The sequence below is a fragment of the Pelophylax lessonae genome, assembly GCF_965119305.1.
Source record: "Pelophylax lessonae genome assembly, chromosome: 5".
Taxonomy (NCBI): domain Eukaryota; kingdom Metazoa; phylum Chordata; class Amphibia; order Anura; family Ranidae; genus Pelophylax; species Pelophylax lessonae.
Genome location: NC_138772.1, coordinates 4301053 through 4313852, shown reverse-complemented (window position 1 = coordinate 4313852; position 12800 = coordinate 4301053). Strand labels below are relative to the sequence as shown.

At 44.8% G+C, this 12800-nt stretch overlaps 1 protein-coding gene across 4 annotated transcripts in view; it reads right to left on the bottom strand.

Moving 5' to 3' along the window:
- Positions 1–12800, bottom strand: part of ADGRB1 (adhesion G protein-coupled receptor B1) — a 912987-nt gene that overhangs the window by 474171 nt on the left and 426016 nt on the right. For all 4 annotated transcript variants that reach the window (XM_082259420.1, XM_082259422.1, XM_082259423.1 and 1 more), the window contains one exon: positions 10744–10851. In XM_082259420.1, coding sequence (XP_082115546.1) covers positions 10744–10851 — 108 coding nt within the window. The remainder of the gene's footprint in view (positions 1–10743; positions 10852–12800) is intronic.

The window sequence follows — 12800 nt, the reverse complement described above, 5'->3', positions numbered from 1 at the left end:
ACGCAATGTTATAAAAAATGTAATAGAAGAAACTTGAACACACAAGGTAGGTGGGGACACCTACAACCTGCAGACAGTACTTAAGCCAGCTTTGAATATATTCTTTAGACTACCTTCTAGTGGTTAAATGGTCTCTGACCCTCTCTTCTAGTATGTCTGCAGTCTCTGACCATCTCCTGTACATGTCTGCAGTCTCTGACCATCTCCTGTAGTTTGTCTGCAGTCTCTAACCATCTCTTCTAGTATGTCTGCAGTCTCTGACCATCTCCTGTACATGTCTGCAGTCTCTGGCCATCTCCTGTAGTATGTTTGCAGTCTCTGATGTCTCCTATACTATGTCTGCAGTCTCTGACCATATCCTGTACTATGTCTGCAGTCTCTGACCATCTCCTGTACATGTCTGCAGTCTCTGACCATCTCGTGTACTATGTCTGCAGTCTCTGATGTCTCATATACTATGTCTGCAGTCTCTAACCATCTCCTGTAGTCTGTCTGCAGTCTCTGACCATTTCCCGATGCACGTTGTCAATCTCTGACAGGTTTCTGTAGCATTACAATTACTGAATATTATTTTTGGCTCTTTAGTGATTTCAGGGGCCACAGTTAGAGCCCCCATATTGAGTATGCTGGCCACCGCTGCCTTAGACAATAGTCACCAAATCAGGTGTCCGCAGACAGCACTGAACACCTGACAGAGGCTCAAACCTTTTATTACTCCAACCAAAGTGAAGAAGTGGCTTCAGACAGACTCTAATGATAACGGATGGCGTTGGCCGGTAATGAGGTTTTGGTTAATTGCGATCCCACTGAAGATGCCGCGATCCCTCTGAAGATGCCGTGGCCTTTTTCGAATCACCGAGTTCTTCAGCTCCCGGCGCAGCGGCTTTCTTCCCTGTAACTCATCCTGAGTGCAGAGACGTCGTGCCGGTCAGCAAACTGCTAACGCAGCTGTTTTCAGGAGTAATTTTCTCGGCGCTCTCCACCTCGCAGCTGGGAACTTGTCGGTGAAATATAGGACGTGCTTAGGTACCCACTGGGAAGACGGAGAGGAATTTTCTGCAAAAAGGCCGGCAGCAGGTGGCAGCTCAGAAAATATAGAAATAAACAGGGAAAGGGGGGGGGGGGGAATGTACGGCTGCCGGAAGGTTCTTTGTCATGTTATTCCTTGGATACCGCGCAGGTCTTCTCCCACCGGTGACTTTAGAACCACGCGCTACGCTCCAATATCATTCTAAATTTAACTTTACAGAGGTGGAGAAATAATTTACTGGTGAGAGTTGCGATAGCTGCAAAGTCTCAATGTATCATTTTCCACGCTGAACCCAGAGCGCCGCACTGTCATAGAAAACCCGACCGGATCCATAGACCTTCCCAAAAATGTGGTTTAAGGGAGATCTCCAATCAGTAGTGAAAGAGGGCCGAGTCTGTTGGCTATAAAGGCCACTCTCCACTGCTAGAACCTCCTTCCTCAACTAGGGTTTGCATGGAACTCTACATAGTTACATACAGGGTTGGCCTGCCCATTGGGGGCGCAGGGGCGTCACCCCCCCATCCATGCGTCTGGCCCCCTAATCTACATGCAGGGCGCCGGACGCATGGATTCCAATAGGGGATTTTTTTTTTTTGAAGCACGTGATTAGAGCCAGAGGCTCTAATAGGCTTCAAAAAAGGGTGGGCTCGGGACACAGAGCACTGCGCCCTGAGCCCACCCAGTTGTGTGACAATAGAGAATGAATATTCACTATTGTCACACTGACTCTCCACCCAGCCAGGAAGAAGGTTGTGAGACCCCTTTCCTAATTGGCCAAAAGGAGAAGCGATCTTACTGGCCAGTGGCCAGGAACAGGCAGAAGACACACGGCTGGAAGAGAAGGACAGGGAGGAGGAGGTAAAGAGGCAGACCGGGAGGGGGGGGGGGAGGAATGTGTCGCCTGCCAACTGACTGACTGACTGACTGACCGACCGAGGAGGAGGGGGGTGCACATTGGTTTGCCCCCCCCAAATTACCGAGCACCAGCCGCCACTGGTTACGTAGATAGTTACATAGTTGGTAAGGTTGAATAAAGACACTAGTCGATCCAGTTCAACCTGTGTGCATGTGGGTGGGTCAAAAATAATATCCCATATCCCTGTATATTTTGTTCGCTAAGTTGCCCATCGAAGAGTAGTTTTGAATTCTTCCCGCTGACACCACCTATTGTGGAAGGGAATTTCACATCCTTACTGCCCTGACAGTGAAAAGCAGCTTAAGGTTAAACCACTTCTCCTCCAATTTCATTGTGTGGCCTCATGTCTTCCTAAGCTCCCAGAGACTGAATAGTTTCCTCCCAATGTTGGGATCACCATGGAGGTATTTGTATATCACTATCATATTTCCTCTCAAGCGTCTCTTCTCCAGGGAGAATACGTTTAGTACTTGTAGTTGTTCCTCATAACTGAGGTCCTCCAGTCTCTTTATTAGCTTTGTTGCTCTTCTCTGGACTCTCTCCAGTTCCAGCACATCCTTTCTGAGGATTGGTGACCAGAACTGGATGGATTACTCCAGATGTGGCCGGACCAGTCTTGTAAAGTGGTGCAATTATCGTTTTATCTCTGGAGTATATCCCCTTTTTAATGCATGCTAATATTCTGCTAGGTTTCCTTGCTGCAGCTTAACATTGCTTACTATTGCTGAGCCTGCCATCCACTAGGACCTCCAGATCTTTCTCCATGCTGGATTCCGCTGGGTTCTCCCCCTAGCTGGGTTCTCCCCCTAGCTGGGTTCTCCCCCTAGCAAGTAGCTTGCATTCATATTTTTAGCCCCCAAATGCATTGCTTTACATTTTTCAACATTAAACCTCATTTGCCATGTAGTTGCCCACCCCATTATTTTATTCAGGCCTTCTTGTAAAGTTTCTATATCCTGCTGTGAAGGTATTGCCCTGCAAAGCTTTGTATGGTCAGTGAACACTGAGATTGAGCTGTTCCTCCCATCTTCTATATCATTTATAGAATTGTTCCCAAAGGGCTCCATCCTCTTTTCTATGGCATCTGCCATCCTCCAGAGACAACTCCTGAGTACAATCTAGCTGACACCAGCTCCAGGTTGCACTTTCTTGCCTATTTTTTTTTTAAGCCCAGCGCTGGCGGTCTGACCATTGCCATAGTTATCGCTTAGTTACTGCAAATTTGGAGCAATACTTAATTATGGCATGCATTTATTTTTTTATTTCCTTCTGTGAAATAACTTTAATGCCTTTTTATATGGTATTGAACAATAGTGAATTTCCATTATCACATGCCTTAAGTGGTCACGTGACCACCGTAATGCATGCAATAACCTTAAGTGAATTGTGCCTTTAGTCCCTTATCATCTACTCTAATAGTTTACATACTATTGATGTTAGACTGACAGGCTTGTTGTTTTCAGTGATATATCCCTGCCCTTTTTTAAATACTGATACCAGGTTGGCCTTTCTCCAATCAGCTGGTACAATTCCTGTCAGTACGCTGTCTATAAAGATTAGGAATAACAGTCTGGCTATAACCTGACTGAGTTCTTTGAGGACTCTCGGATGTAAGCCATCTGGTCCTGGTGCTTTATTTGCATTACGTTTTTCAACTCTTTTTTGGACACCAGCTTCTGTTACTACAAGGGTAAATTCTGTGATGTGTTACTTATGATACAGTTTTGATTACTATACCCCTCTTTTTCTTGTTTAAAATGCGTTCAGAAGAATGCATTTAGTACAGTTGCTTTCTCCTTGCCATTTGTAACCAACTTCCGTTCATCAATCTTCAATGGGCCAAAATGCGCTGACTGCACTTTTTTTACTATTAATATATTAAAATAATTTTTGGGGATTTTCTTTGCTCTCTTCCGCTATGTTTCTTTGGTGGTCTATTTTAGCTGCCCTGATTGCGCTCTTACACTTCTTATTGCATTCCTTGTAGTGTTGGAATGCTGACAATGAACCCTCTGCCTTATATGTTTTTAAGGCCTTATTTCTTCCTTTAATATGTCTTTTTACATTAAAGTTTAACCACCCAGGTTTAGCCTTCACTCGTTTATATGTATTGCCCTTTGGAATGGACTGGGTGATTCCTTTATTTAATATGTTACTAAAGTACTCCCATTTTTCCTCAGTGATCATTGTTTCTAAGATTTGGTCTTAATTACCCTAATATCGTAATAATAATATAGAGCGCAGTTTAGAAAAGTTGGCTCTTTTGAAAGAGCCAACCCTCTTTTGAGCATACCTTCCTGCCTCCTTTTCCTATAATTTATGCTGAATGTAATTATCCAGTAATTACTCTAGGGTCCCTGCAGAGGTTGCTAGGGGTTCCTTGAGCTGCGGTTCACTGACCTACCATCGGATGATGCCTGCAAAGCTCCAGGCTATGCCACTTGGCATGGACAACAGCAGGACACTGGTTAACATTTAAATTGTCTGAATATTTTTCCACTGACCACCAATGTAAGGGACATTCTTCCCACTGACCACCAATGTAAGGGACATTCTTCCCACTGACCACCAATGTAAGGGACATTCTTCCCACTGATCACCAATGTAAGGGACATTACAAAACAAAAATGACGAAAATCTTTCCCTTAATTAGTAAACGCAATAACTTTTGCGCAAACCAATCAAAATGCACTTTTTGCGATTTTTTTTTTAACCAAACATATGTAGCAAAAAACAAATTGGCCTAAAATGTTAAAAAATTTTGATTTTTACATTTTTTTGGGTAATTTCATATAAAAAAATGTGAAAAATATTGTTATTTGTCGCTCTTTTTTTTGTTTATAGCGCATGATCAAAAAATCGCACAGGTGATCAAATACCACCAAAAGAAAGCTCTGTTTGTGGGAAAAAAAAGACGTCAAATTAGTTTAGGTACAGCGTCACACGACCGCGCAATTGTCCGTTAAAGTCACGCAGTGCCGAATCGCAAAATAGGCCCTGGTAAGGAAGGGGGTAAAATCTTCCGGGGCTTAAGTGGTTAAAGCTGAACAAGTTATTATAGCTCTATATTCTTTGATACATTGTTCAATTTAATTATTTGATACATTGCTAATTGATCATTTTAAATATTAACATTGTACTCATACATGGCCTGCTATCAGCCTCCTCCTGTGCAGCAGAGCTCAGAGAGGAGAGGGAGAAGCATCAATCAGGTGAGCTACAGAGCAAAAAGAATGCTGATAGGAGAAGAGTGCAGAGTGACAGAAAGCTCATCAGTCTGCTGCTTCTCCTTTCACTGTCCAATCACAGGCTGGAGGAGGAGACAAGAGCTGTAAGTATTACTAATCTGTAACAGAGATAAATTAGGTCTTCTGCCCTGCCAGACAGGGCTGTGCTGTGTGGCAAAGCTGTGTAATCTCAGAACTGGATGGGCAGAAGTAGAAATCTTTAGTCAGTCAGCACCGCTCCCATATACGTATTTCATTCGGATATTTATATTGTTTGCCTGAACTTGGGCTTTACCTTGCGGCAGGGCTGACCTCTTCATTCTGAACGCCACCTTCCCATATAGCGGGATGAAGCGCTCTCCTCATTACTGAGCGGCCTTCAGCTCTCCGGAGGAGATGAAGTCTTTATTACGCCGCTTCTGTGATGGCGGCGAAATGAGAAGCGTCCGGCCTGATCTCACCCTGAACTATTCCGAGACGTCAGATTCCTGAATTATTGAGTCTGTACTTTTCTCAGCGTTGTACATTATCAGCGCCTTCCTGAAATAGCAGAACTCCGGCTATAACATGGGACAACGCTATAAATACTGCATGACACCACATATTACAGATGGATCTTCAGAGGAGCGGCCGGCCAGACTGAAAATCAGATACCATTATTAACCACTTCCCGACCACCCGCCCGCCGCAGTTATACTGCCACAGGGCGGCCCTCCGGTGCGAACCAACGTATACGTATAGGGGGCGAGCGCGCGCCACCGGCGGCGCACTCCCACCCCCATTCAGCAGCGGGGACTCTGATGCACGGGGCAGGGGGCTCCGATTACCGCCTGGCACCTGCGATCGCTCCCCGCTGAGAGAGAAGGATGGTCAGCTATTGTAAACACAGCCAACCGTTCTTCAAACTGGAATGATCACAGAGCGTCTGTGATCCTTCTATATAGGAAATGAAGTGGTCATTTCACAAGCCACACCCCCATACAGTTAGAAACACGCCCCTAGGTACACATTTGACCCCTTGATCACCCACAGTGTTAACCCCTTCCCTGCCAGTGTCATTAGTACAGTGACAGTGCATATTTTTAGCACTGATTACTGTAGTAATGTCACTGGTAACCCCAAAAGTGTCAAAAATGTCAGTAGGTATATGTGGGTCGCGCGCCTGCAGCTAGGGGGCGAGCACGCTCCACCGGCGGCGCACTCCCACCCCCATTTGGCAGTGGGGACTCCGTTGCACAGGGCAGGCGGCTCCAATTACTGCCTAGCACCCGCGACCTCTCCCCGCCTGGCACCCACAATCGCTCCCCGCTGAGAGAGAAGGACGGTCAGCTGTTGTAAACACAGCCAACCATTCTTCTCCCTGGAATGATCACAGAGAGCCCGTGATCCTTCTATATAGGAACACAGGTCTCTATGGTCATTTCACAAGCCACACCCCCATACAGTTAGAAACACGCCCCTAGGTACACATTTAATCCCTTGATCACCCACAGTGTTAACCCCTTCCCTGCCAGTGTCACTATTATGGGCGGCACAGTGGTGTAGTGGTTAGCACTTTCACCTAGCAGCAAGAGGGTGGCTGGTTCAAATCCCAACCACGACACTACCTGCCTGGAGTTTGCATGTTCTCCCTGTGCCTGCGTGGGTTTCCTCCGGGTACTCCGGTTTCCTCCCACACTCCAAAGACATGCTGGTAGGTTAATTGGATCCTGTATAAAATTGGCCCTACTATGTATGTATGAATGTGAGTTAGGGACCTTAGATTGTAAGCTCCTTGAGGGCAGGGACTGATGTGAATGTGCAATGTACATGTAAAGCGCTGCGTAAATTGACAGCGCTATATAAAAACCTGAAATAATAATAATACAGTGACAGTGCATATTTTTAGCACTGATTACTGTAGCAATGTCACTCATCCCCCCCAAAAGTGTCAAAAATGTCAGTCAGGGGTCCGGTCTGTCCGCCGCAATGTCGCAGTCCCACAAAGAATCGCAGATCGCCGCCATTACTAGTAAAAAAAAACAATAAAAATGACATAAATCTTTCCCGTAGTTTGTAGACGAGATAACTTTTGCGCAAACCAATTAAAATACGCTTATTGGAATTTTTTTTACCAAAAATATGTAGCAGAAAACAAATTGGCCTAAAATGTTAAAAAATTTTGATTTTTAAATTTTTTTCGGGAATGTCATATAGCAGAATGTGAAAATTATTATTATTTCTTTTTTTTTCAGAATTGTTGCTCTTTTTTTGTTTATAGCACAAAAAATAAAAAATCGCAGAGGTGATCAAATACCACCAAAAGAAAGCTCTGTTTGTGGGAAAAAAAAGGACATCAGATTTATTTGGGTACAGCGTCGCACGACTGCCTAATTGTCTGTTAAAATAACGCATTGCTGAATCGCAAAATATGGCCTGGTCATTAACCACTTTACCACCGGAGGATTTTGCTGTCTTACGTCTGGGCCACTTTTTGCGATTCGGCACTGTGCGACTTTAACGGACAATTGCGCAGTCGTGCAAAGCTGTACCCAAATGAGATTTACGTCCTTTTTTTCCCACAAACAGAGCTTTCTTTTGGTGGTATTTGATCACCTGTGCGATTTTTACTTTTTGTGCTATAAATAAAAAAAAGCGTTTATTTTGAAAAAATAACAATATTTTTCACATTTTTTTATATGAAGTTCCCCCCAAAAAAATGTAAAAATCAAAATTATTTAAATTTTTTGGCCAATTTGTTTTCCGCTACATGTGTTTGGTAAAAAAAATCGCAATAAGTGTATTTTGATTGGTTTGCGCAAAAGTTATTGCGTTTACTAACTACGGGAAAGATTTTTGTCATTTTTGGTGTTTTTTTTTTAACGAGTAATGGCGGTGATCTGCGATTTTTTTTTGCGGGACTGCGACATTGCGATGGACAGATCAGACCCTTGACTGACATTTTTGACACTTTTGGGGGTACCAGTGACATTACTGCAGTAATCAGTGCTATACATATGCACTGTTACTGTAAAAATGACACTGGCAGTGAAGGGGTTAATTTTATTGGAGAGGGAGGGGTTAATGTATGCCTGGTGCTTACTGACGTGTGGGGGGGGAGGTGACTGAGTGAGTCAGGGACAGATCGCAGGTTGAGCTATGCTGAACACTCCGATCTGTCACTCCCTGTCACTTAGGAGATCCGCCCGCTCTGTTTACACAAGCGGGCGGATCTCCAAATGGATTCCCCGACGATCGGGGAAGAGCAGCGGCAATCGCCGCCGCTCCTCCCCTGGCCCGACTCCCGCTGTGAATGAAAACAGCGGGAGCGTGTCTCCGGCGGCGCGCGAGCGCCGCCTACAGGTGGAGGAGTCCAGCGACGTAGTACTACGTCGCTAGACGATAACGAGCCACATTGCTGCAGTAGCAGCAACGTGAGCAGACCTAAAGTGGTTAAGGGGTAAAATCCTTCCGGTCCAGAAGTGGTTAAAGGGGGGCTCTGGGTGTGACATGCTGCATGAAATCCTCTATACTGTCTACAGCTTTTGGGGTACTGATACAGCTCATTGGTTCCCGGTGCTGACAGCGTGGCTGCTCCTGGTGAGTATACAGAGCAAGGGGCCAGTACCGTATTTAAACCTTTACATGTTTATGACATTCCTTATCGTATACCCAATAACACCATTACTGGATCTGTGTGCTTCTCTATGAAATACAAGCAGATCATGGCTGGTGGTTGGGTGCTGTACATAGCTTCTTGAAAACATCACTGCACCTGCCTCAGTACTTCTCTCAAAAGTGCTCAGTCTTGATGCAAGAAATGGGAGGAGTTATGCAAATATCAGAATGCCTTGATGGGTGGAGAAGTGGGTGTTCCTAGGCAGGCTTTATTTGCATGATAAAGCCCACCTGTGATGCTGAGCCCCCATGGTTGACAAAAATGAGATCCAAAGAATTTAAGGGGTGGGCCAGGGACAGTCAGGCTAGGAAAGAAAGGGTTGGTGCCAGGAACAGTCAGGGTAGGAAGGAAAGGGGTGGGGCTGGGAAAAAAGGCAAGGAAGGAAAGGGGTGGGGCCAGGAACAGTCAGGCTAACAAGAAAAGGGGTGAGCCATGGAAAGTCAGGCTGGGGAGGTAAGGGGTGAGGCCAGGGACAGTCAGGCTAGAAAGGAAACCAGTGGAGCCAGGGACAGTCAGGCTAGGAAGGAAAGGGGTGGGACCAGGAACAATCAGGCTAGGAAGGAAACGGGTGGGGCCAAGATTAGGCAGGCTGAATAGGAAAGGGGTGGGCCAGGGAATGTATGGCAAGGAAAGAAAGGGGGGGCCAAGAACAGTCAGTCTAACAAGAAAAGGGGTGGGCCAGGGACAGTCAGGCTGGGGAGGAAATGGCTGGGGCCAGGAACAGTCAAGCCCAGAAGGAAACTGGTGGGCCAGAAACAGTAGGACTAGAAAGGAAAGGGGTTGGGGCCAGAAACAGTCAGGCTAGGAAGGAAACAGGTGGGCCAGGAACAGTCAGGCCAAATTGGAAAGGGGTGGGCCAGGGAAACTAAGGCAAGGAAGGAAAGATGTGGGGCCAGAGACAGTCAGGCCAAGAAGGAAAGGGGTGGGCATGAACAGTAAAACTGGGAAGGAAAGGGGTGGGGCCAGGAACAGCCAGGCCAAGAAGGAAAGGGGTGGGCCATGAACAGTAAGGCTGGGAAGGAAAGGGGTGGGACCAGGGACAGTCAGGCTAGGAAGGAAAGGATTGAGGCTAGGAAATGTCAGGCTAAGAAGGAAAGCGGTGGGGCCAGGGACAGTCAAGCCTAGAGGGAAAGGGGTGGGCCAGAAACCGTAGGACTAGAAAGGAAAGGGGTTGGGGCCAGGAACAGTCAGGCTAGGAAGGAAACAGGTGGGGCCAGGAACAGTCATGACAAAATGGAAAGGCAATGGGGGCCAGGGAAAGTAAGACAAGGAAGGAAAGGGGTGGGGCCAGGGACAGTCAGGCTGGGGAGGAAAGGGGTGGGGCCAGGGACAATCAGGCAGGGGAGGAAAGGGGTGGGGCCAGGAACAGTCAGGCCAAGAAGGAAAGGGGTGGGCCATGAACAGTAAGGCTGGTAAGCAAAGGGATGGGGCCAGGGACAGTCAAGCCAGGGAGGAAAGGGGTGGGCCAGGGACAGTCAGGATGTGAAGGAAAGGGGTTGGGGCCAGGAACAGTAAAGTTGGAGAGGAAAGGGGTGGGCCAGGAACAATAAGGCTAGGGAGTAAAGGGGGGTGGGCATGTAAGTCAGGCTAGGGAGGAAAGGGGTGGGGCCACAAAAAAAGTCAGGCTGAGGAGGAAGGGGGGGGGGGCAGGTAAGTCAGGCAAGGAAGGACAGGGGTGGGCCAGGGACAGTCAAGGCACAGTGAATCTGGGTCAGTCAAGCTGGGGAGGAAAGCGCTAGATGATGCTGAACGTCCTCCAGCCAAGAAATGAGGCGGGTTTTGTCTGACTGGCTGCAGCTTCTCATGCACATGGTGAGAAGCTCACAGTGTGCAGAAGAAGCCGTTTCAGTCCAGGAGAGGAGGCGGTACACAGGACTGAAGAGATACATTGTAACGTTTATGATGATCTCACCTATTTGGGGTGCCGGGTAACCAAACTGATATTGTTCATCCCCGTCATCTTTCTTCTTGTTGTCGATGGACCTGAGAGACTGACTGCGAGAATCGTACCTTCCATTGGCTGGAAGAAAAAAAAAAAGATTATTGTAACAATTTAATGGCCGCATTTCAGATAAAAGACAATAAAAAGATACAATGTTACACTCTTCAAGTAAGAAGTTTACATTTGGACTCCATGTGCAGAAAAGAATCAACAGCCTGACCACTTTTACCATAAACAACCTAGTAGTAGAAAAATAAAATCCAGTGACTACTTTTACAGTAAAGAATCTAGTTGTAGCATTTACAGACAGAGGAAACTCTAGTGACTAAATTTAGCAAAAATCCCCCCCCCCCCGACTATAACAAGGGGTGGGAAACTGGAGTCTGGTGACTTTTACTGTAAGGAATCCATGATAACGCTAAACAAAGAAAATCCAAAATCAACTTTTACAGTAAAGAGAAAATACAACACATAGACACCTTATTGACATAGAAATGGCGTTTGTAGTACTTCCTGTCATTCTGCTGCTGCCCCCTCCTGGCCCCTCCTGGCCCATCCTGACCCCTCACACTTGCTGGCTATTTCCCGCTGTCAAAATGACAGCCAGAAGCTGCTGTGTAAATACAGCCCAATCAGACCATCTGACACATTGTTTATAAACATTGATCAGACGGGAGATAGAGAGATACAAAGTAACATTGTTTATAAACATTGATCAGACGGGAGATAGAGAGATACAAATTAACATTGTTTATAAACATTGATCAGATGGGAGATAGAGATACAAAGTAACATTGTTTATAAACATTGATCAGACGGGAGATAGAGAGATACAAAGTAACATTGTTTATAAACATTGATCAGACAGGAGATAGAGAGATACAAAGTAACATTGTTTATAAACATTGATCAGACAGGAGATAGAGAGATACAAAGTAACACTATTTATAAACATTGATCAGACGGGAGACAGAGAGATACAAAGTAACATTGTTTATAAACATTGATCAGACGGGGGTAGAGAGATACAAAGTAACATTGTTTATAAACATTGATCAGACAGGGGATAGAGAGATACAAAGTAACATTATTTATAAATATTGATCAGACGGGAGATAGAGAGATACAAAGTAACATTGTTTATAAACATTGATCAGACGGGAGATAGAGAGATACAAATTAACATTGTTTATAAACATTGATCAGATGGGAGATAGAGATACAAAGTAACATTGTTTATAAACATTGATCAGACGGGAGATAGAGAGATACAAATTAACATTGTTTATAAACATTGATCAGACGGGAGATAGAGAGATACAAAGTAACATTGTTTATAAACATTGATCAGACAGGAGATAGAGAGATACAAAGTAACACTATTTATAAACATTGATCAGACGGGAGACAGAGAGATACAAAGTAACATTGTTTATAAACATTGATCAGACGGGGATAGAGAGATACAAAGTAACATTGTTTATAAACATTGATCAGACAGGGGATAGAGAGATACAAAGTAACATTATTTATAAATATTGATCAGACGGGAGATAGAGAGATACAAAGTAACATTGTTTATAAACATTGATCAGACGGGAGATAGAGAGATACAAAGTAACATTGTTTATAAACATTGATCAGACGGGAGATAGAGAGATACAAAGTAACATTGTTTATAAACATTGATCAGACAGCAGATAGAGAGATACAAAGTAACATTGTTTATAAACATTGATCAGACAGGAGATAGAGAGATACAAAGTAACATTATTTATAAACATTGATCAGACGGGAGATAGAGAGATACAAAGTAACATTGTTTATAAACATTGATCAGACAGGAGATAGATGAATACAATGTAACATTATTACATTGGTATCTACTTTGTTTCATTTATCTGCAGAGCAAAGAGATGATCTTCTGTCTGCATAGGATGTCAGGTAAAGCAACCTGGCAAGTAAAAAATGTTTTGTTTTGTTTTTTTTTTGCTTTTTTTTTTTTAAATTAGTTCCTAATTCCCCCT